Source organism: Zonotrichia albicollis, chromosome 26 (assembly GCF_047830755.1).
Source record: "Zonotrichia albicollis isolate bZonAlb1 chromosome 26, bZonAlb1.hap1, whole genome shotgun sequence".
NCBI classification, from domain to species: Eukaryota; Metazoa; Chordata; class Aves; order Passeriformes; family Passerellidae; genus Zonotrichia; species Zonotrichia albicollis.
The window spans coordinates 936,739-960,149 of NC_133844.1; the positions used below are offsets into that span (position 1 = coordinate 936,739).

The following is a 23,411-nucleotide window of genomic DNA, read 5'->3' on the forward strand; positions in this document are numbered from 1 at the left end:
AACAGCACAGAGGCACAGAGAGCTTCAATCAGTCAGGGCAGGGAAGGTGCTGAGAAGTGCCTGGGGCAGAATCACTGCCAGCCCTTGGCACAGGAACCTCTGGCTGCAGGACAATGCAACTGCAGCTCCTGGAGCCATCTCCTAAAGCTGGAACATCCCAATGCCTACAGACCGTGTGAGTACATTCTCTGATTGTCTCTTTTGCAGAGCAGCCAGGGGAGCCCAGGGCTGTCCTGCAGAGCAGGGTCCTGCAGCCCAGGGAGCTGTGCTGGGGCAGGGACTCTGCTGCCTGCCAGGGACAGCTCTCAGCCAGCCCTGGCAGCTGCTCCCAGCACTGGGGGACAAGATGTGGGTGGGACGAGACAGCTGGTAAGGCTTGGAAGTATTCTCATGGTGTGGTAAGGATGCTGCTTTGTTCAGGACTGCTCGCAGCGTGGCGTTAAACAGCAGAACATAGTCAGTAGATTATACAGGGAGCAGAGCAAGGCAGGGGCTGCAGGAAAGGCAAAGTTCTGCCTTTTAATCTATTGTTTTGGGTTACCTGAATGGGATATTGACCATAAATACTCATTTCAGTTCAGCTTGAAGCAAATAAAAAAAAAAAATCTCTGATCTAAACAAATCAGGCAGTGACAGAAATCAGCACCGGGCCCCTTAGAGGCAGCATCAGTGTTGCTTTTCCAGCCTCCTCAGGGTTGCTCTGACATTCCTATCAGAACCTGCAGAGACAGAGCTGCCCCTGAGCAGTGCCTGAGCTGGGAGGGGTCTACAGGGCAGAGCTGAGCCCCCAGGGATGGGCAGGCAGTGGGGAGAAAGTGCCCCCAAGCTGTGCTGGGATATTTCAAGTCCTCTCCAAACCCAACTATTCCATGATTACTTTTTCTGCAGGTCCCCATGCCAAGACAGAAGAAATGTCCAACAGCAGCTTCATAAAGCACTTCCTCCTGCTGGCATTGGCAGACACGCGGCAGCTGCAGCTCCTGCACTTCTGCCTCTTGCTGGGCATCTCCCTGGCTGCCCTCCTGGGCAACGGCCTCATCATCAGCGCCGTAGCCTGCGGCCACCACCTGCACACGCCCATGTTCTTCTTCCTGCTCAACCTGGCCCTCAGCGACCTGGGCTCCCTCTGCACCACTGTCCCAAAAGCCATGCACAATTCCCTCTGGGACACCAGGAACATCTCCTACTCAGGATGTGCCACACAACTCTTTTTCTTTATGTTCTTCATCTCAGCAGAGTTTTCCCTCCTGACCATCATGTGCTATGACCGCTACGTGTCCATCTGCAAACCCCTGCACTACGGGACCCTCCTGGGCAGCAGAGCTTGTGCCCACATGGCAGCAGCTGCCTGGGCCAGTGGCTTTGTCTATTCTCTGCTGCACACAGCCAATACATTTTCCTTGCCCCTGTGCCAGGGCAATGTCCTGGGCCAGTTCTTCTGTGAAATCCCACAGATCCTCAAGCTTTCCTGTGCCAAATCCTATTTCAGGGAACTGGGGCTCATTGTTGTTAGTGCCTGTTTATCATTTAGTTGTTTTGTGTTCATTGTTTTCTCCTATGTGCAGATCTTCAGGGCTGTGCTGAGGATCCCCTCTGAGCATGGACGGCACAAAGCCTTTTCCACCTGCCTCCCTCACCTGGTCGTTCTCTCCCTGTTCTTCAGCACTGCAGCAATTGCTCACCTGAAACCTTCCTCCATCTCCTCCCCATCTCTGGATTTGGCCCTGTCAGTTCTGTACTCGGTGGTGGCTCCAGCCCTGAACCCCCTCATCTACAGCCTGAGGAATCAGGAGCTGAAGGCTGCAGTGAGGAAACTGATGACTGGGTACTTTCAGAAACATTAAAATGCTGGCCAGTTTCTGCAAGTCACTCGTAGTAACAATAATCTTTGAAACTTCTTGTTTCTTTCAGTTTGGAATTTCTTTTCCTCTGTTTTAATTTTTGAATTTTGTCAACAAAAAATGTCATTTTTCGTGCCATTTCTCATTTTTTTTCTCTCCATCTTCCCTGTGGCCACAGACTGTTTCAATGAGGGGCTGTGCTCTCTGTGGCTTTGAAAAAACTGAAGAATTTCCCAGCAGAGTTTTCTGCAGAGATGCCCTTTTGTTGCCTTTTCTGGAGCTGCTGCAGCAATGTCTGTGTGCAGAGCTGGGGGCAGATCAGTGCTGGCCCAGCAGCTGTGCCCAGCAGCAGCAGCACTTGGTGTTGCCAGTGCTGCTGCCGTGGCCCTGCCCCGCTGCCCTGGTGGCCCTGGTGTTGCTGCAGGGCCTGAGTGCTCTCGGGGCCGGGCACAGCTCTGGGGGTGGCAGTGCTGGGGCTGCAGCAGGGACAGGCCATGGGCACTGCTGGGGCAGCGCTGATGACTCAGGCCAGGGCCGGGGGACTCCAGGTTCCTTGCCCAGGCTCTCTCAAGAACACATGCAGGCCAATGCTCAGCACAGAAAAGCCCCGTGAGCAGCCCCAGGCTGGCCGTGGGCAGGCTGGGGGCAAACAGCATGGCTGGGGCTCTGCAAGGGCCCTGGGGCAGATGGGAAGGAACAGCAGAGCAGGGGCTGATCCATCCCCAGTGCGCTGGACAGCCCAGGGCAGCGTCTCAGAGTGTCCTCATGGAGCTGCCAACAACATCCCCCCTCTGCAGCCCTGGCCTCTCCCCCAGCTGACACAGGTGCCCCATCCTTGCAGGCACAGACACGGCAGCACTGGCTCAGCAGCCCGTTTGCATTGCACAGAGCAGGCAGGAGCATCCCCATGCTGTTGGTGTGGGGACATGAACCTGAGGGAGCACAAATGCCATCAGCCCCTGGGGCCAGCAAGGGCTGGGGGACACCAGGCAAACCACTCAGCTTTGTCCTGGCCTCTGCACTCAGCCAGAAAGTTTGTTCCCATCAGCTGGGAATTTCCTGTGTTACTGCAGACGCTATTGCTCAGAGCCAGGGCTGCCTGGCAGCCACCCCCGAACTGCCCTGAGCATTTCCTTTGCTTCACTTTTGCTTCCTTTACTCTTTCCTGGTCCAAATTTCTTCCTATTGCCCAGCCCTGTTCCCTCCTTCTGAAGAGGAGGCCCAGGCCTCATAGTGCAAACTGCTCCAAGGGTGGTTTCAGCAATTCCAGAATCAGGAAGGTTGGAAAAGACTTTGGAGATCATCAAGTCCAACCTGTGCCCTGACACCACCTTGTCTCCCCTGAGCTTCCTCTTCTCCACAATAAACAACCCCAGCTCCCTCAGCTGCTCCTCACAGGACTTGTGCTCCAGACCCCTCCCCAGCCTTGCTGCCCTTCTCTGGACACGCTTCAGCCCCTCCATGTCCTTCCTAAATTGGGGGCCCAGAACTGGACACAGTACTCGAGGTGTGGCCAGGGGAGTGCTGAGTGCAGGGGAAGAATCACTGCCCTGCTCCTGCTGGCCACACCATTCCTGATCCAGGCCAGGAGCCTTTGGGCTTCTTGGCCACCTGGGCACACTGCTGGCTCATGTCCAGTCTGCTGTCCATCAGTCCCTGCAGGTCCCTTTCTGCCTGGCTGCTCTCCAGCCCCTCTGTCCCCAGCCTGTAGAGCTGCAGGGGTTATTGTGGGCAAAGTGCAGGACCCGGCACTTGGTGTTTTTCAGCGTCACCTCTTGTTGGATTTGGGCCCTGGATCCAGCCTGTCCAGGGCCCTCTGCAGAGCCCTCCTACCCTCCAGCAGATCCACACTTACACCCAGCTTGGTGTCATCTGCAAATTTACTGATGCTGGACTCAGTCCCCTCATGCAGATCATCAGTGCATACATTGAAATCCATGCTGGCTGGCTCTGATCCCTCGGCCATCCCGTGGGTGCCCTGGGATGGCACTCAAGGTGATCTGTTCCATAACCTTGCCGGGCACCCAGCTCAGGCTGACAGGCCTGGAGTTCCCCAGATCCTCCTTCCAGCCTTGCTTGGGGATGGGCTCACACTGGCACCTCCAGTCCTCTGGGACCTCCCTGCTGAGCCAGGACTGATGGTAAATGATGGAGAGCAGCTTGGGGAGCTCATCCACAGCTCCCTCACCCCTCTGGGATGGATCCCATCTGCTCCCAGAGACACCTGTGAGCATCTGAGTGGCTCAGCATGTCCCCAGCTGCTTCCTCCTGGATTACAGGTGGCTGTTCTGCTCCCTGTGCCCATCTACCAGCTCAGGAGAACACTTGTCCTGAGGACAACTTGACTCATTCTGGAAAACTGAGGCTCATAAGGGGTTAAATACCTCCGCCTTTCCCTCATATTTCCATATCTCCCCCAATAATGAATAGAGATTGTCTTTGTACCTCCTTTTGCCAGTAATATATTTATAGAAACTTTTTTTATATCCTTCACAGAATTGGCCTGGTTTAGCCTTAAGCTTTGACCTCTCTAATTTTCTTTCTGCATGACCTGAAAACATCCTTAAACATTTCTTGAGTTACCTGCCTCTCTGTTCAAAGGTGATGCACCTTCTGTTTTGCCCCACGTTCCTGTAAAAGGCCCATCACATACAGAACGTCACCTGCTGGCTAAAGTACACCTCAGAGTAGGAAAATATAAGAGTCTATAAATTAAAAGAGGGAAAGCAAGCTAGTAAAGTAAAAGAAGAAAAGGCTGGGAAGGCTAACAAAAACTGGAACCCCCTTGACCACTTACCTCCTCCTACCCTTACAGTACCTCAAATCCTTCCTCTAATTCCTCTTGCTGTGGACCCAATTCCTCCTCCTCTCCCAGCTGTCATTCCTTTACCACCTCCTAACCCAGTTATCTTGGGTTTTGTTCTTCTTGTGATTTTCTCAGCCCTGCAAGAAGCACAAAAGCCACAGTGACACAAGCAGTGAGTCTGTAAAAGCCTTTGATTGTTTTCAGAGCAGGCCTGGCTGGAAACCCACCCTGCAGGGGCAGCTGGGAGGGAACCAGACCGGAAATGCAGCAATTTATCAATTTGTCCCTGTCCCCAGGGTACTGAGAGAGCCCCAGGTCTACTGGAAAGAAAGCAACAACAATCTGCTCCTTAACCTGACAGGGACCTGGCTCCTCCCCAAGCTGAATTGACAGAGCTGGACAAACAAAAAACATTTCTCCCAGTTAATTCAAAGAGCTGTATTTTGGGTCCAATAAGAGGGACAAGGGTCCTGTGCCTCCTGGCTCTGGGGAAGGGAATGGGGAGCCATTGTGGGTACTGGGAGCACTGGGAGCACTGGAACGGGGAGCTCTGAGCAGCCCCACATGGGACCCCCACTCGTGGCCACCCCACAGACACGGTGAGCACCCATGGGAGCTTGGAGGCACAGATGGTGGGTGCCCTCAGGCAGGGACCCCCAATGCCCCCAGTGTCACCGCATGTCATTGTAGTCACAGGGGTCCCGCTGTCCCTCGTTGGGTCCTGACAGCTCTGTATTGGTCATTTTTGGGTCCCGAGGTGGGGCAGGGCTGGGGGACACCCATGGGGGCCCTGTAAGAGACCCTGGTTGTGGGGACTTGGGTGGGGGTGACACCTGAGGGTGACGTGTCACTGTCACCCTCTGTACTCACCGTCTGCCCATTCGGTGCCCACAATGTGGGGGGTCCAGCACTGCCCCTTCCTCCCAGGGGATCCTGTGGGGATGGGGGGGGGGGGTCTGGGTAGTGTCTGGGGAAGGGGAAAGGGGAGTCCCAGCAAGAGCCTCCCACTCACCTGTCCTGGAGCTTCCTGGCAGCTGCAAGGAAAAGGGGAGGGGGTGACCAATTCTGAGGACCTCAGGATGCCAGAACTTTCCTTGGACTTCAGCAGCTCCAACCACCCACGGGATCCCCATATCCCCTCTGCAGCCCCAAATTCCAATGGACCCCTGCTTCCCCCAGGACACTCTGATCACCCCTGAACCTCCCCGAACTTCTGCATCACTGCATTGCCCTCAGTCCCCCTGGTGCCCCCAACCCTCTGAGCCCCCAGAACCCCAAGCATGGCAGAGAGGGGGACACCCAAACAGTGCCAGGACCTAAAAAGATCCTCCAACATCCCAGAACAGCCCTCTAGCAGCTCTCCAAAGTCTCCAGGAGCTCCAAGTGCCACCCCAATGTTCCTCAAAGCCCACCCAGAAAAGGCCCTGGAGCCAGACAAAGACTCTCCAAATTGCCCCCAAATCCCCAAGGACCCCTAGGCGAGGTCACTGCAGGCTCAGTGTCCCCCAGCTCAGGGGTCCTGGGTGCTGCTGCTATCTGCCTCCACTCTGGGAGCTCCCCCTCACTCTAGGACTCCCATCCCCCCCATTGTCACCCACCCCTGCGGTGCCACCAGTGACAGCCCCTGATGACAGCCAGGAGCAGGAGCAGGAACAGGAGGGTCCTGCCGACATTCACAGCCACTGCTGGGGACAGAGGGGACACACCAGGGTCACTCTGAACCCCAAGGTTATGAACACCCCGGTGTCCCCGTGTGCCTCCATGTTTGTCACTTTTGCTTTCCCAAAACTTATCCAAGGACAAGATATTTACCTGTTATGAAAAAACAGCCTGAGAACTTCGTTGTTTACGGAAACGTGCCTGAGAACTTTGTTGTTGCCAGAAACAGGCTTTGAGAATTTGCTCCTCACAGCTGCCTTTTACTTTTCCATCAGCTGTATATTTTCATGGCCTTTTTTCCTTCAAGCCATGTCTGAGCAAAATTCTCCAACACCGGTGTGCGGGAATAGGGACGAGGGGGATGTGTGTCATGAGGGAGTTTGTGGATAGGGTCACACCACAGAGGGGTGAGGGAACTGAGGGTGGAGGCAAAGGGACACAATAAAGGTGTCAGAGGGACATAGATGTACCCAGGCAGGGGACCCAGGGGGTCTCTGTGAGCTCCCCGTGCCATCCCCGCACTCACAGCACACTGAGATGCGGAGCCGGGCGCTGCTCTTCCGCACAGCCCCACCTCAGAGTGCACCTGGCAGCTGTAATTCCCCTACTGGGAGACCCCCACGGCAGACACCAGCAGCTGCGGGGACCCCTGCAGGCCCCCCACCACCTGCCTGTCCTGGTAGAACACGTGCAGGAGGAGGGCTCGGGGCCACAGGGGGCTGGGGGTGCTGAGGAAGCTGAGAGTCAGGGGGGACCCGACTGTGGGCTTTGGGGGATCCTCCAGCACCGGCACTGAGAAGGGCTCAGGGAGAGAGGAGAGGAGAGGAGAGGAGAGGAGAGGAGAGGAGAGGAGAGGAGAGGAGAGGAGAGGAGAGGAGAGGAGAGGAGAGGAGAGGAGAGGAGAGGAGAGGAGAGGAGAGGAGAGGAGAGGAGAGGAGAGGAGAGGAGAGGAGAGGAGAGGAGAGGAGAGGAGAGGAGAGGAGAGGAGAGGAGAGGAGAGGAGAGGAGAGGAGAGGAGAGGAGAGGAGAGGAGAGGAGAGGAGAGGAGAGGAGAGGAGAGGAGAGGAGAGGAGAGGAGAGGAGAGGAGAGGAGAGGAGAGGAGAGGAGAGGAGAGGAGGACTGTGGCTCTGAGTGCACTGGGAAGTGGCTTTGTGGGTGTCAGGAGATTGGAGTTCCAGTCTTAGAGGTGCTCACCGTGCACTGTCACTGTCACTGGTGCTGAGAGCACCCATGATGACACGTTAGAGCTCATCCAGCCCCCGCAGCGGTAGCGGCCACTGTGGTGCAGCTGCATAGGGGACAGGGACAGCTCAGTCCCAGTGAGGGACTTCCCCACCTCTTTGTCCCCATGGTAAAATTGCACTGCAGTGAACGACGTTTTCCCAGCACCAGCTGCGCAGTGTCACTGTGTCCCTCTCTAGCATCTCCTGCGCCAGCACCTGCAGCACCAAGCAGGCTGTGCGAGAGAGGGGTCCTGTAACACCGGAATATCCCCTTTTGATGGGGATTCCCCCATTGGGTCTCACCCAGCGCACCAGGGATCCCCAATTCCAGCACAGGGATCCCCCACACTGGGATACTCTGGGATGTCCCCAGAGCAGGGGACAGGCTCTGGTCACACAGGAGGTGACCCATGGAGTGGAGCCCACCCAGAGCCATCGGGGTACCCACGGTGCCAGGCTGGAGACACCCAAACCCCCCTCACCATTTAAGACTCTCATGAGGGGGCTGAGCCCTGTGCCGGGTCTGTCACATGTGTAGGTGCCACTTTCACTGACAGTGAAGTTGTCATGTCCCTCCTGCCACCAAGGCTGCCCGTTCTTGTACCAGGTGGTGGCACCAGAGGTCCCCGAGCCATGGCAGGTCAGTGTCACCCGGTCCCACAGCACCGCCAGTCTCCAGGGGGGCTCCACCAGGAGCTGGGTGGTCTGGGCACCTGTGGGTGACAGGGGACACCAGCCTGCCAGGGCCAGCGTGAGGCTGGGGACAGCAGGATGGGGCCATGGCATCCCCTGAGGACTCACCAGTGAGGCCGAGGGTCTGGGCTGGAAGGGAGAAAGGACAGGGGTGGGAGGAGGTCTCACTGCTGGGACAGCACCACCCGAGGGACGAGGTGAGGTTTCTGTCCCCAAACTGTCCCCATGGGAACACTGGTGTGGCACGGACATCTTGTGCATAGTCATCTTGGTCACCATGGGCTGACACAGGAAATGGAGACACTGTGGACACACTATTGTTTACACAGGTCACATCTACCAGCCTTACAGCACCTGTCATCAAGGCCATATCCCCATGGCGTTATGCCCATGATCCCATTTCAATGGCACCTGTCCCCATGGCCCATCCACATGGTATGTGGCCCTTGTCCCTGTTTCTGCATGCCTGATTCCCTGTCCCTGTCCCCACAGCTGCCCCAGCCCCAAGGTTCCTTTTGCCACATCCTCGTCCCCACATCTCCATCCCCCTGTTTCTGTCCCCACATCCCAGATCCCCTGTTCCTGTCCCCACAGCCACCCCACAACTCTGGTCACAATGGACTCCATGCCCTCCTGGCACTGGGGACCTCAGGGAACCCCACAATCCCCCTATGCCCCCTCCCCACTGGTCTCTGTCTCACTGGGGTCAATCCTCAGGGTGTCAGTCCCATGCATGGGGCACTCACCCCACAGGAGCAGCGCCACCTTCCCAGCCATCCCGGTGTCCCCAGCCATGTGCACTGGCTGTCACTCGCTGCTTGGGATGGCTGTCCCCTGGCTGGTGGCTCTTTGGCCAAAGGGGAAGGAAGCAAGGTCAGGTCTCATCCTCATGTGTAGGTGGCACCTGGTGGGGGCAGGGTGGCCACAAGCTGGGGACAGGCTGTGGGCAGGGTGGGGACAGGGTGGGGACAAGGCAGAGTGGCAGAAGGTGGGACATGGGCTTAGCAGGAGTGAGGGGCACAGGGTGTTTGGAGAGCCAGGGGTGGGTTCCAGGAGAATGGGGAGCCCCAGGAATGGGGTCCCTAAGAATGGGGGTTCTTAGGAGCGGGAGTCACCAGGGATGGAGGTGCCATGGGAATGGGGGTCCCCAGGGCTGGGGGAACTCAGGGATGGGAGTCACCAGGGATGGAGGTGCCCTGGGAATGAGGGTCCCCAGGGCTGGGGGAACTTAGGGATGGGAGTCCCAGAACAATGAGGGCTCCAGGGATTTGGGGTCAGACGATGGTTGTCCTAGGGATGAGGGTACCAATGGAATGGGGCATCCCGTGGGCATGAGGGGTCCTGGGAGAATCAAGGTTCTGGGGGAAGGGGGACTTCAGGGGATTGAATGAATGGGAGAGGGTTCCTTGGGAATGGGATGCTGGGCCATGGAGATCCTGGGGAATGTGAGTACTGGGTTGGGGGTCCCTGGGACAGGGGGACCGAAGGAATGGGGGTCCCATGGTTGGGTTCTCAGGGGAATGGGGATGCCAGGGATGAGAAGGGTCTTGGTGGGTCCATGGGTTGGAGCCCCTTCCCTGAGTGCCTCAGATTTTGGGGTGACCCACAGCCCAGCACAGCTCCCAAAGTGACCCCCCTGATGGCCTGGGAGTAACCCCAGGGAAACTCCGAGGTGCTCTGAGTCCGTCTGCCCCCAGCTCCCAGGGTCTTTTTCCACTCTTCATTTCCATTTTCTCCCTTTGATCCCTCAATTTCACAATGCCCCAGTTTGTTCCTTGATGATTCTGGGAATGAACTGAGCAGGGAATGGGCTGCAGGAATCCCAGGGTGGGGCAAGCAGGGGTGACGGGTCTGCAGGGAGGGCTGGGGAGGCTGTGGGGGATGGGAGTGTCTGGCTGTGCCCCTCAACATTTTCACTTTCTCCCGCCTGCAGAAGAAGGAAGAGGCCGTTTGTGCTGAGTGTCAGATGGGGGAGGAGGGGTCTGTCCTGGGGGGGCACATCCAGGGGGCTCCTGTCCTGTGGGGATCCCGTCCCAGGGGGGACTCATGCTGGACAAGCGGGTCCTGTGCTTGGGCATGGCAGCTCCGGAGGGGTCCAGATTTCTTCATTCTTTCTCCTCCCCTGCAGGATCTGAGCCTGCAAGAGCAACTGCGGAATGGAGCCCTGGGCAGGAAGGAGCTCCCAAAGTCCTGCTCCTTGAAGCCAGTGGCCATCCAAGGGTGGTGCCCAGCCATGGCCCAGCCCCACTGCACAGGGATAGCCATTGCCCAGCCCTGCTCTGGCCAGCCCCAGGTGGCAGCCAGCACCTGAGTGTCCCCATTGCCCCCTTGGCTTTGATTCTGGCAGCTTTAACGCTGCTGCAGAGGTGCGAATTCTGTGGTGGAAAAAGGCCTGGCTGTGGTTAGCTCAGCCCTGCAAGAAGCACAAACCCCAAAGGGAGCCCAAGCAGTGACTCTGTGAGGGCTTTTGATGGTTTTCAGATCAGGGCTTGCTGGAAACTCCCCCCTGAAGGCACAGCTGTGAGGGAACTAGTCCAGAAATGCAGCAATTGATCATTTAATCCCTGTCTCCAAGGGACTGAGACAGCCCCATAACTACTGCAAATGCCACAACACTCTGCTCAACAACCTGACTGGGTCCTCCTTCTTGAAAAAAACCAGCAGCCCTTTGGAACCTCATGGAAAGAACGTTTGTGTTCTGGCTCAGCTGCCAGACAAGAGGGAAATGTATGGAAATATTGAGCAGTGGCTCTGCCCTATGGCCGTGGTCAGGCTGTGGGGAGTGACCCTGTTTGGATTCCAGGTGTCCCCAGAGCTGCTCCATCCCTGCCCTCCTCATCTGCACAGGGCACAGGGAATAGACAGGGCTCTGCCCCTCCCCTGCCCTGCCCTGCCCTTTCCAGGGTACCCTTCCACTTCCCGGAGCTGTGGGGGCCTTACCCTGGCAATGCTCGGTCCCGACACATCGCGACAGTGGCTTCGGACACGCTGCCACAGTCGGTTCAGACACCCCGTGACCGTCCCGGCACTCGCAGCGTGATGGCAGCTGGGCCCTTCCCGGTGCTCCAGGTCCACCATTGCAGTCCCTCCTTTCCGCAGACGCCACCGCAGGGTCCCTGCTCCCCCTGTCCCGGGGTCTCCCCTCCGCCGTTTCGCTCCCTCCACGCTCGGGGCTCCCCAGTGGGGTCCCGGTCCTTCCACCCCGGCCCTTCCCAGCCGCTGCCCCCAGGCCCCTCCGGCCGCGCCCCCCGACAGCACCGGCAGAGGCTGCCGAACTCCTGCAGGATGAGACGTTCCTGGGGCAGCGCCGGCTGAGCGGCGCCCGGCTCCCTCAGGCTGTCCTTGCCCGCAGCATTCGGGCTCCAGCAGCCCCAGGCAGCTCCTTCGGGATGTGCTGACCGCTCCCGGAGCTCTGCCCTTTGTCGGGAACGAGCCCGGGAGTATCTGAATCATCCCCAAGGCCTGTGCTGGGACGTCCTTTGAGGCTGCGCCTGAGCCCTGAGGGGTTTGGGAGCCTGATGGGTGTCGCTGCTCTGTCTCAAAATCTGGGGGAAGCAAGAATGGCAAGTGGTGTCCCAACATGGCCCAGCCCCCATGGGCCTCACCTGAGCACCCTGCGGATTTCCTGGAACTCCTGCTCCACCTGCATGGCCAGGTGCTTCTCCCATGAGCCGCCTGCTCCAGCTGGCTCCCGCCTCAGTCACAGAATCCCAAAATCCCTGGGAGAGGCAGCAGAGCCGTGTGTTTGTGCACAGGGATGCTTTAGGAACACAGCGGACCTTCAGGAATACCAACAATAATTGCAACACCTCCTGAAGGGTCTGCAGCGTCTGGAGCAGAACAGGGGCTTTGGCCCAAACAGCTCCAATTTAGTCCCATTTTGCCCTCCCAAGGCACAGCTCCCAGCCCTGGCTATCTCTGTACTCCAGCTGCAGCTGCAGAGTCCTCAGGGCTGTGCCTCTGCTCTCCTCCTCCTCCCCTGCAGCGGCTGTGTCAGAACCAGCAGTGGCCCAGGAAGAGCAGGAAATCCAAATGTGCTCTGCCGCCACCTGAGGAGCCCGGCAGAGTCAGCAGAGGGGCTGTGAGGGTGTCAGGATGGCAGATGTGGGGTGCTCACCATGCACTGTCACTGTCACTGAAGCCGAGAGCGCCCACGGTGCCACCTTGGAGTCCACCTGGCCCCTGCAGCTGTAGCAGCCACTGTGGTTCAGCTGCAGAGGGGACAGGAACAGCTCGGTCCCATTGAGGGACCTCTCCACCTCCTTGTCCCCATGGTAGAATCGCACCCCAGTGACCGACATGTTCTCCCAGCGCCGGCAGCGCAGTGTCACCATGTCCCCCTCCAGCAGCTCCTGCACTGGCACCTGCAGCACCAGTCGGGCTGTGGAACATGGGAGTCTTAGGACACCTGGGGCATTCAATTTTCTCAAGGACCCTCGAATTGGAACACATCCAGTGCAGCAGGGTTCCCTGAATCTAGAACTGGTGTCCCTCCACTCTGAGATGCTCTGGGATCTCCCTGTGTGCAGGGGATGGGCTCTGGTCACACCAGGAGGTGACTCATGGAGCAGAGCACACCCAGAGACCTTGGGGTTCCCGCAGGTGCGAGGCTGGAAACAACCAAACCCCTCTCACCTTTTGAAAATGTCACAGAGGGGCTGTGCTCAGTGCTGGGTCTGTCACACGTGTAGGTGCCACTCTTGGTGAGAGTGAAGTGGTCCGGTCCCTGCTGCCCCCAGCGCTGCCCGCCCTTGTACCAGGTGGTGGCATGGGCAGTGCCCGAGCCCTGGCAGGTCAGTGTCACCTGGTCCCACAGCACTGCCGGCCTCCAGCGGGGCTCCACCAGGAGTTGGGTGGTCTGGGCACCTGTGGGTGACAGGGGACACCAGGCTGGCAGGGTCAGTGTGGGGCTGGGGACAGCAGGGTGGGGCCATGGCATCCCCCGAGGACTCACCAGTGAGGCCGAGGGTCTGGGCTGGAAGGGAGAAGGGACAGGGCTGGGTGAGGGTGGCATCACAGGACATTGGCAGGGAGGGACTGGGTGTGGGGGCAGTCCATAAACTGTCATAGTGTGGCAAGTACCTCTTGGGGACAGAGACACACCGACTGACCCTTGCTCAGTTAGAACATGGGGACACATGGGACACCCGGAAATGGAGACTCAACAGTGGTTGCAGTGGTCACCCCCAACAGTCCCATGATAGTTCCCCAAATCCCTGTCCCCCATTATTGTCCCCCCTCTCCTGTCCCCACAGCCCTGGTCACCTCATGCTCTGCCTCTGCAGCCTTTCAGGACCTCACGGGACCCTGCAGCCCCCCTCTGCCCTCTCCCCACCACTCTCTGCCTCACCAGTGCCCATCCCCAGGGTGTCAGGCCCGTGCCCAGGGCACTCACCCCACAGGAGCAGCACCACCTTCCTGGCCATCCCGGTGTCCCCAGCCATGTGCACTGGCTGTCACACGCTGCCGGGGGTGGCTGTCCCCTGGGTGGTGGCTCTTTGGCCAAAGGGGAAGGAAGCAAGGTGAGGTCTCATCCTCATGCATAGGTGGCACCTGGTGGGGGCAGGGCGGCCACAAGCTGGGCACAGGCTGTGGGCAGGGTGGGGACAAGGCTGGATGGGACATAGTGGGACATGGGGTTCCCAGAAGTGAGGGTCTCAGAAGGTTTTGGGAGCCAGGGCTGGCTGTCCAAGGGAATGGGGTGTTCCAGGGATGGGGTCCCTGGGAATGGGGGTCCTGAAGATGAGGAATCACCAGGGTTGGGGGTGTAATGGGAATGGGGGTGCGCAGGGCTGGGAATTCACGGATGGGAGTCCAGCGGAACGTGGGCTCCAGGGATTTGGTGTCATGGGATGGGGATGCTGGGGGAATGAGGGCTTCTGTAGGAAAGGGGGTCGTGGGAGAATCAAGGTCCTGGGGGAAGGGGGATTTCAGGAGGTGGAATGGACAGGAGAGGGTTCCTTGGGAATGAGGGTCCTGGACAATGTCAGTACTAGGGAATGTCAGTACTAGGACAGGGGTTCCAGAGAGGGGGAGACATAAGGAATGGGGGTCCCATGATTAGATTTCAAGGTGAAATGGAGGTCCCAGGTATAGGCAGTTCCTGGGTGGACCCGTGGTTCACAGCTTCTTCCCTGGATTCCTGAGAATTTTGAGTGACCAAGGGCCAAGCACAGTCTGCACAAGGTGCCTGTGGCCTGGGGGTCACCCCAGACAGATTCCAAGGGGCTCTGGGTGTATGGAGCTGCTGCAGAAGTGAGAATTCTGGGAAGGGAAAAAGCCTGCCTGTGGTTTGCTCAGCCATGAAAGAAGCACAAAACCAAAAGTGTGCCCAAGCAGTGGCTCTGCAAGGATGTCTGATAGTTTTCAGAGCAGGGCTGGCTGGAAACTGCCCCTGCAGGGGCAGCTGAGAGGGAGCCAGTCTGGAAATGTAGCAATTTATCATTTTCTCCCTTGTAGCAAGTGTCTGAGATAGCAGCAAAAACCTGGCAAATCCCACCACTCTGCTCAAAAACTTGATGGGGTCCCTCCTTCCTCCTGTCTCAACCATGCAGCCCTTGGGAATGGCCTGGAAAGAATGTTTGGGTTCTGGCCATGGCTGCCAGAAGAGAGGGAAAAGTGTGGAGTGTGGAAATATCGATCTGTGGCTCTGGCGACAGCTGTGGTGGGGCTGTGGGGAGAGCCCTGTCTGGATTCCAGGTGTCCCCAAAGCTGCTCCATCCTTGCCTTCCTCACCTGAGTGAAAGGATAAGGGTTTGCAGGAATTGTGGTTTAAAGCCAACAGAGGTGCTGCTGTGTACCCGAGACCTGCCTGGGTCAGGCGCTGCCTTCCTTCCATTTGAGATCATGGAGAGTGGTCGCGGGTGTTGTGCAGGGTGTGTGCCTGGCCCTGGGACACTGCTAAGCTGCCAGTGGGCACTGGGATCCAACCCGCTGCCTTGGTGGCTTCTGCCCGCTGCCGGTGGTGGTGCCGGGACCGATTGGTGGCCGTGAGTTTGCAAAAGGAGCGATTTCTCCTCCTCCCTCCCGTCCTTGGCCGCCATGGCCCCTGAGGGGATGGAGCTGGACCGGGGCGCCCCCTGCTGACCGGGAGTGCTCCCTGCAGTGCCCCCTGCTGGCCGGCAGTGCTCCCTGCAGCGCCTCCTGCTGGCCGCGGTTATAACTGCCACAAAAACCAACAGTGCTGAGCAGGAGGGAAAGTTCTGGGTTTGTGTTGTTTGTTCTGTTCTAGTTTATAAATTTCCTAGTAAAGAGCTGTTACTCCTTTTTCTACACTTTGGCCTGGAAGCCCCATCATTTTTTAATTTAATAAAAGTTTTAGCATGGGTCTTCTTTTCATTCCAGGACAGATCCCACTTTCCTTGGGAGACATTTCTCATTTAAATGAGTTGCCAGCTCCTGGGATGAGACAGACATCCCAAGAAAGACAGGGTCAGGGACTTGGCAACCTCATGCTCTACCTTTTAAGCCAGTTTGGCTAACAAGGGCCCTCTCCCCAGCTGGCACTTCTGGTCACCCAGCCACTCAGGAGCTGGCTTTGGCAGAGCCTCACACTGTCTCCAGTGTGCCACGGCTGACAGTTTGGTAGACAGACGGGGCCCAGTCTCGCCAAAAGCAAAGTCTGACCCATCCCTGCCACACACAGATGTTCCACAATGTCCCCAGACATCAAAATTTTCTTGTCTCTGACATCCCACCCTTTGCCATTGCTGAATCCTGACCTGCTCTGAAGAAGGGGGAGACTCTGGAACCCCCACAGGGCATTTGTTACATGCTCGTGGGGGCAACAGGGCAGAGGAGGAATTTGGGACAGGGCACAAGAGAATCCAGAGCCTCCTGAAGGCCACTTTGGCCATCAGAGCAAGGAAGTTGCAAGTTGCAGGTTCCTCTGGTGGAGGAATTGTGCAGGGGAGAGTGTCCAGGGTTTGTTCCTTTTGGGGACTTCCCCAGGAAATTGATCTTTTTGTGAAAATTTGGAATCTGATCCTTGTTGCTGTAGCTTTTGGTTTTATTCTCTCTCGTTGCTGTTGCAGGAAATTGTTCTTCTCTCAGCCCTTTGGGATCTTTGTGCCTCCACAGGGAGCGGCAGTTTTTAGTGGGAGCACACACACGAGTGGGTGCCCATGGGTGGGGACACCCAGTGCATCCCGGTTGCCTCCAGTGTCACAGCACAACCTCATTGATGTCACTGGGATTTCTTGGTCGCCCTTGGGGTCCCCGCAGCTCCACGAAGGCCACCCAGGGTTACTGGTGGTCGGTGATGCCTGAGGGCCCTGCAGGACAGAATGGTTGGGGGGACCAAAGGGGAAGGGGTGACACCACTGTCACTGTCCCCCCAATCCACAGTACTCACGCTGTGCATGTTTGGTGATCACAACGTGGGTGTACACAACATCTCCTTCCTCTGAGTGGGAGGGGGGAGCAGGGCGGGGCCTGTGAGGAATAAGACAATGTGTGGAAGGCGATGGAGACTTGTGTCATGTGGGAAAAAGGGGACTCATGGTTGAAGAACCCCACTCACCTTTCATGCTGCTTTCTGGTAGCTGCAAAGGAAAGAGGGAGGGGTGACTGAGGGGTCCAAGGGCCCTACCCCTCTCAAGATTCCTGAACCCCTACGGGACCCTCAATTCCCCTCAGCACCTCCAACCATCTCTAAAGCCCCCCAGAATTCATGAGTCTCCCCAGTTCCCTGGGCCAACTCAGCCTCAAGAATTCAAAGCCCAGCAGGGACAGACACGCTCCAAACATCCCCACAGCCTCTGAAAGAACCCCCAACATCCTTGCAGGACCCTCCAGCACCTCCCCAAACCCCACAGGACCCCCAGGGAAAGTGACAATTCTGGGGCTATGGGTGCTGCCCAATCATGCCCACACTCTGGGGACCTCTACAGCTCCCTAGGACGCCCTCTCCCCCCATTGTCACCCACCCACACGGTGCCACTGGTGCCAGGCCACAATGACACCCATGAGCAGGAGCAGGAAGAAAAGGGCCCAACCGATACCTGCGGCCACTGCAAGAAACAGAGGGGACACATCAAGATCACCCAGAACCGCAAGGGTCCTTCAACCCCGAATGACCCTGTGTGACCTTACCTGTGTCCCTGTGTACCCACGGTGTCACCAACAGGGCCACTTCTTGGCTGAGTGTCCGGAACACTCGGTGCCCATCGTGTCCCAGCTGGTTGGTGGCCATGCACTGGTAGGTGCCCGAATGTCCCACATCGACTGCCCTGAAGTCCAGGAGGGGGCCCTGGGCCACCTCCTGCCCGTTGTGCAGCCAGGTGAAGGTGACAGGGGCTGAGCCCACCTGAACCAAGCAGCGCAGGGTCATGGGGTCGCCTGCACGCACCTGGTGTGATAGGGTGCCAAGGGTGATGATGGCATTGGCCACGGGCACTGTGGGGACAGAGACTGGGCTGAGAGCATAGGGAGGGGCCGGCAGCTGGTTTGGGGGGATAGGGACGATGGGGGTGGGTGTGATGGGGGATGTTGTGGATGGGGTCACACCACAGAGGGGTGAGGGGACACAGGGCAGAGACGGGGGACACAAGCATGGTATATGGGGGACATGGAGATGCCCAGGAAAGGAGACTAGAGGAGGCTGTGGGGGCTCCCTGTGCCCATCCCCGCACTCACTGCGCACCGTGACACGGAACCGGGCGCTGCCCTTCCACACGGCCCTCCCCTCGGAGCGCACCTGGCAGCTGTAATTCCCTGAGTGGGAGACCCTCACGGCGGGCAGCAGCAACTGCAGGGACCCCTGCGGGCCCCCCACCACCTGCCTGTCCCGGTAGAACACGTGCAGGAGGGGGGCTTGGGGCCGCAGGGGGCTGGGGGTGCTGAGGCAGCTGAGAGTGAGGGGGGACCCCTGGGTGGGCTGGGGGGGAACCTCCAGCACTGGTCCCCGGACAAACTCAGGGCAGGAAATTGGGGGCTTTGGAAACCGTGACCCCGAATCCCTGGCAAGGCGCTATGGGGCTGTCAGGGTCGCGGCTGTAAGGTGCTCACCATGCACTGTCACTGTCACCGGCACTGACTCCTCCCATCCCTGTGATACCCAGGCCTTGCAGTTGTAGCGGCCACTGTGGTTCAGCTGCAGAGGGGACAGGGACAGCTCAGTCCCATTGTAGAGCCTCCCCAGTTCTGTCTCCTCGCGGTAGAACACCAGAGTGGCTGACTTCTCCTGCCTGTACCGGCAGCGCAGTGTCAGCGTTTCCCCCTCCAGCAGTGCCCGCGCCGGCACCTGCAGCACCAGCTGGTCTGGGGGGCAGAGGGGTGCCGTCACATCACAGGGGTCTGGAGGGTCCTGATGTCATCAGGACCCCCATATTGGGTCAAAGCCAGCACACCAGGTTTCCCCAGTTTCAACATGAGGGTCCCCCCATAGTGGGATGCTCTGGGATGCCCCCCTGTATAGGGGACAGTCTCTGGTCACACCAAAGGGTGACCCATGGAGTAGAGCTCATCCAGCATCCTCGGGGTTCCCTTGGGTGCCAAGCTGGGGACACAAACCACCCTCACCGTCTGAGACGTTCACGGGCAGGCTGCACCCACTTCCAGGTCTCTCACACATGTAGGTGCCACTCGCGGTGACAGTGAAGTTGTTGCCTCCCTCCTGCCTCCAGCGCTGCCCATCCTTGTACCAGGTGGTGTCACCAGCATTCCCAGAGCCCTGGCAGGTCAGGGTCACCCGGTCCCACAGCACCGCCGGCCTCCAGGGGGGCTCCACCAGGAGCTGGGTGGTCTGGGCACCTGCGAGTGACAGGGGACACCAGCCTGCCAGGGCCATTGCAGGGTTGGGGACAGTGGGGTGGGGACCTGGCATCCTCCGAGGACTCACCAGCGAGGCTGAGGATCTGGGCTGGAAGGGAGAAGGGACAGGGCTGGGTGAGGATCATGGGGACACTGTGGACACCCTATGTTTGTACTGCCAACCTCCACCAGCCCTACAGCACCTGTCCCCACGGTCAAGTCCCATGGTTCTGTGCCCATGATCCCATTCCAATGGGACCTTTCCCCATGGCCAGGTGACATCTGCATGTTACGTGGCCCCATTCCATGTCCCAGTATCCCTGGTCCCTTGTCCCTATCCCCACAGTCCCCAAGCCCCAAGGCTCCTTCTGCCACATCCTTGTCCCCACATCTCTATCCCCCGCTTCCTGTCTCCACATCCCAGTTCCCCTATTTCTGTCCCTAAAGCCACCCTAAATCTCTGGTCACACTGAGCTCCATGCCCTGCTCTGCCTCTGCTGCCATTGGCGACCTCAGGGGACCTCACAGTCCCCTTGTGCCCCCTCCCCACCAGTCTCTGCCTCACCAGGGCCCATGCCCAGGGTGTCAGGCCTGTGCCTGGGGCACTCACCCCACAGGAGCAGCGCCACCTTTCCGGCCATCCCGGTGTCCCCAGCCATGTGCACTGGCTGTCACTCGCTGCTGTGGCCACCGCTCCCCTGGCTTGCGGCTCTTCGGATGAAGGGGAAGGAAGCGAGGTCACGTCTGTCCCCACGTGTAGGTGGCCCTTGGTGGGGGCAGGGTGGCTATAAGCTGGGCACAGGCTGGAGACAAGGCTGCATAGTCTGGGGACATGGTGGGGGATGGCGGGACATGGTGGGGACATGATGTTGCAACAGTTTGGAGTCTAAGGCTGTGTAGGGAGCCAGGGATGAGTGTCCAGGAGAATGGGGTGCCCAGGGATGGGGTCCCAGGTAAATGGGTGTTCCAAGGGTTGGGTAGACTCAGACTTGGGGAGGAGGGTCCCAGAACAATGTGGCCTCCTGGGATTTGTGATCATGAAATGGGGGTGCCAGGGGAAAGGGGGACCCTGTGAGAATGGTGGTACTGGGGGAATCAAGGTCCCCAAGGGCAGGGGTGTACCAGGGACTGGAATTACTGGGATGGTGTTCCTTGGGGTTGGAGATCCTGGGGAATTGCCGTCCAGGGATGGGGGTCTCAGGGAAGGGGTGGCAGAAGTAAATTGGGTTCCAAGGTTGGGGTCCCAGAGGAATGGGGGTGCCAGGGTTGGGCAGGGTGGGGGGAACATTGGGGTCACAGCTCCTTCCCTGGGTGCCTCAGATTTTGGGGTGAGGTGAGGCCCCGCATAATCACCCCTGGGGTGTTTGTTTCCTGGCCAGGCATGGCATGGGGGTCCTGGGTAGTTCGACCTCTGTGTCCTCGCCTGCCCCTGATTTTTCCTCTCTTTATTTCTCTTTTTTTCCTTATTCTTACTTTTTGCCATATATTCTCACCCCCGGTTCCTGGATCAGACATCCTGGGGTGCACCTGAGCAGGGAACGGGTTGGGGGACCCAGGGGAGGGGGAAAATGGGGAGCAGGGGGTGCAGGGAAGGGGGAGGAGGCTTTGAGGGACAGAGTTGCTGGGCTGTGCCTGCTCAACACTTTCACTTTATTTGTCCTGGAGGAGAGGGAAGAGGCCATTTGTGCTGAGGGTCAGATGGGAAAAGGGGGCATTCTCTGTTTCTAGGGGGGCACATACAGGGGGGCTACAGTCCTCTAAGGTCTCTCCTCTGGAGTTCAGCTGGGGGATCCTGTCCCCGTGACACATCCCGGCATGGGGGTTCCTGTCCCGGGGGGTGGCAGTTCCAGAAATGTCCCTGCACATTCCTGGCTGGGTGCCCGTCCCAGGGCTGGCACATCCTGGGGACCCCTGTCAATGCAAGGATGGGGCCCAGCCATGGCCCAGCCCCACTGCACAGGGATGGCCATTGCCCAGCCCTGCTCTGCCCAGCCCCAGGGGGCAGCCAGCACTTGAGGGTCCCCCCTGCCCCCTTGGCTTTGATTCTGGCAGCTTTAGAGCTGCTGCAGTGGTGAGAATTCTGTGGGTGGAAAAAGGCCCCCCCCACAGGATGAGCTGAGCTGTGGTTTGCTCAGCCCTGCAAGAAGCACAAAACCCCAAAGAGAGCCTAAGCAGTGTCTCTGTGAGGGCCTTTGATGGTTTTCAGAGCAGGGCTGGCTGGAAAATCCCCTGCAGGGGCACCTGCGAGGGAACCAGTCCAGAAATGCAGCAATTGATCATTTGGACCCTGAGGCACACAGGGGCATTTCCACAGATTCCTGTGCACTGTCCCAAGGATGGACAGAGCTTCTCCCTTTTCTCTATGGGAAGTCAGTCAAGTTGCAGGATGGGAATGAGCAAAATGGGGAGAGTTCCTAAAGATGGCCCAAGAAAAGGCTTCCTTCAGGCCTGGGTTGCTACCCAGCAGGCAGGGAACCATCCCATGGAGCTGTTGGACACTCAGGGAGATTCCCCATACTGTGTTATCCACAAGCAAACGCTGCTGTGGGATGTACCAATGGGCTCCTAAAGAGAACTGAAAACTCTCATTTCATTGTGATTTTTTTGCGGTTTTTTTGAGAGTGACTTATTGGGGAAGCAATGGATTCTATAAAGCAGAGCATTTATACCTTGCCAGTTGTATTTTCACTGAGTTTTTACATATTGGGAAAATAATGGTGTGGCAAAGATTTTTGGTTTTATTCTATGGCTTTGTTCTGAACCAACTGGTCTTCAAGTGTTGCTTGGGGCTGCTGAGGCAGAAAATGGGGACACCTGACCCAGGGGTGTGTGGGGCAGGGACACAGAGTCTCCCAGGACAGCCCTGGAGTCCTTCAGGGATAGAGCTTTGCTGTGCTCTGAGTCACCCAAAAATCTGAGGCGCCCTGGAAAGGAGCTGTGACCCCCATGCCCACACAGCCACTGCCCCTCCCTGGCACCCCCATTCCCATTTGGAACCCAACCATGGGTCCCCCATTCCCCTGGGAACCCAACCATGGGACTCCCATTGCCTTGGTCTCTCCTCTTTGGGGACCCCCATCCCAGGACTGCCATTGCCCGCCACCACCATTGCATTGATCCCACCCCATGGGCTGCTTCTTCCCTCAGAACCCCTATTCCCAAGGGTCCCCTTTTTTCCCCTGCACCCCCAACCTTGGGACCCACATTCCATGACCCCAAATCCCTGGGGACCATTTTCCCACAGCACCCCCATCCCTGAATCCCCCCAGGCATGGAGACCTCAATTCCCCTTGACCCCCATTCTCCTGGACACCCATCCTTGGTTCCCCACATCCCCTGAGCCCCCTACTCCTGGCAACACCATCCAGCCTTGTCCCCAGCCTGTGCCCAGCTTGCAGCCACCCTGCCCCCACCAAGGGCCACCTACACATGGCGACAGACGTGACCTCGCTTCCTTTCCTTTCATCCAAAGAGCCACCAGCCAGGGGAGCAGTGGCCACAGCAGCGAGTGACAGCCAGTGCACATGGCTGGGGACACCGGGATGGCCGGGAAGGTGGCACTGCTCCTGTGGGGTGAGTGCCCCGGGCACAGGCCTGACACCCTGGGGATGGGGAGGGCAGGGGGCACAGGGAGGCTGTGGGGTCCCCTGAGGTCCCCAATGTCAGCAATGCCAGTCCATGTTACCCACAGTGGACCTTGGTGGGACTGGGGATGTAGGGTGGCTTTGGACACTGGAACAGGGGCAGGAATTTGGGGATGGGCATGTGGGGACAGGAATGTGGGGACTGGCACCTTTGGGCTCAGGTAGCTCCGGGGATTGGAGAAGGGACCTGGGACGCAGGTACAGAAGGGGACAAGAATGGGGAGGATGTGGCCATGGGGATGGGATCATGGGGATGGGACCATGAGCTGGTGGGGGTGACCTGGGCCAGCATGGGGTGTGTCCATGGTGTCCTCATGTCCGGGGTGTCCACAGTGTCCCCATGTTCTGCCACAGCCCAGGGTGGCTTCAGTGTACATGGTCCTCCTGGAGGCTGGCAGTGCTGTGGGACCGGGTGACACTGATCTGCCAGGGCTCGGGGACAGCTGGTTCCACTACCTGGTACAAGGACAGGCAGCGCTGGTGGCAGGAGGGACAGAACCGCCTCGCTGTCACCCAGGGAGGCACCTGCACATGTGACAGATCCGGTACTGGGCTCAGCCCCCCCATGACAGTCTCAAATGTTGAGAGGGGATCTGTTGAGATTCATAAATCTCAACAGGTCAGGGTTGCCCCCAACAGGTCTGGATGGGCTCCACTCTGTAGGTGGCCTCACACCCCCTGTGTGGTGAGACCCTGTGCCCTGCACAGAGGGACATCCCAGTTCATCCCAGTGCACCCAGATATCCCTGGTGCCATGGGCACCCACCTTGGACCTGTCTCGACCCCTCGGTG

The 23,411-nt window shown here is 58.4% G+C and overlaps 1 protein-coding gene across 1 annotated transcript; it reads left to right on the plus strand.

The window, feature by feature from the left end:
• The first annotated feature begins 893 nt into the window (after positions 1-893).
• Positions 894-1,844, plus strand: LOC141731836 (olfactory receptor 14A16-like). Its single transcript, XM_074558894.1, has one exon. The coding sequence runs from the start codon at positions 912-914 to the stop codon at positions 1,842-1,844; it is 933 nt and encodes a 310-aa protein (XP_074414995.1). The 5' UTR covers positions 894-911.
• The last annotated feature ends 21,567 nt before the right edge of the window (positions 1,845-23,411 follow it).

Bases quoted from the DNA above. Each gene is read 5' to 3' on its own strand.
- LOC141731836 (XM_074558894.1), top strand. From the start codon at position 912: ATGTCCAACAGCAGCTTCATAAAGCACTTCCTCCTGCTGGCATTGGCA.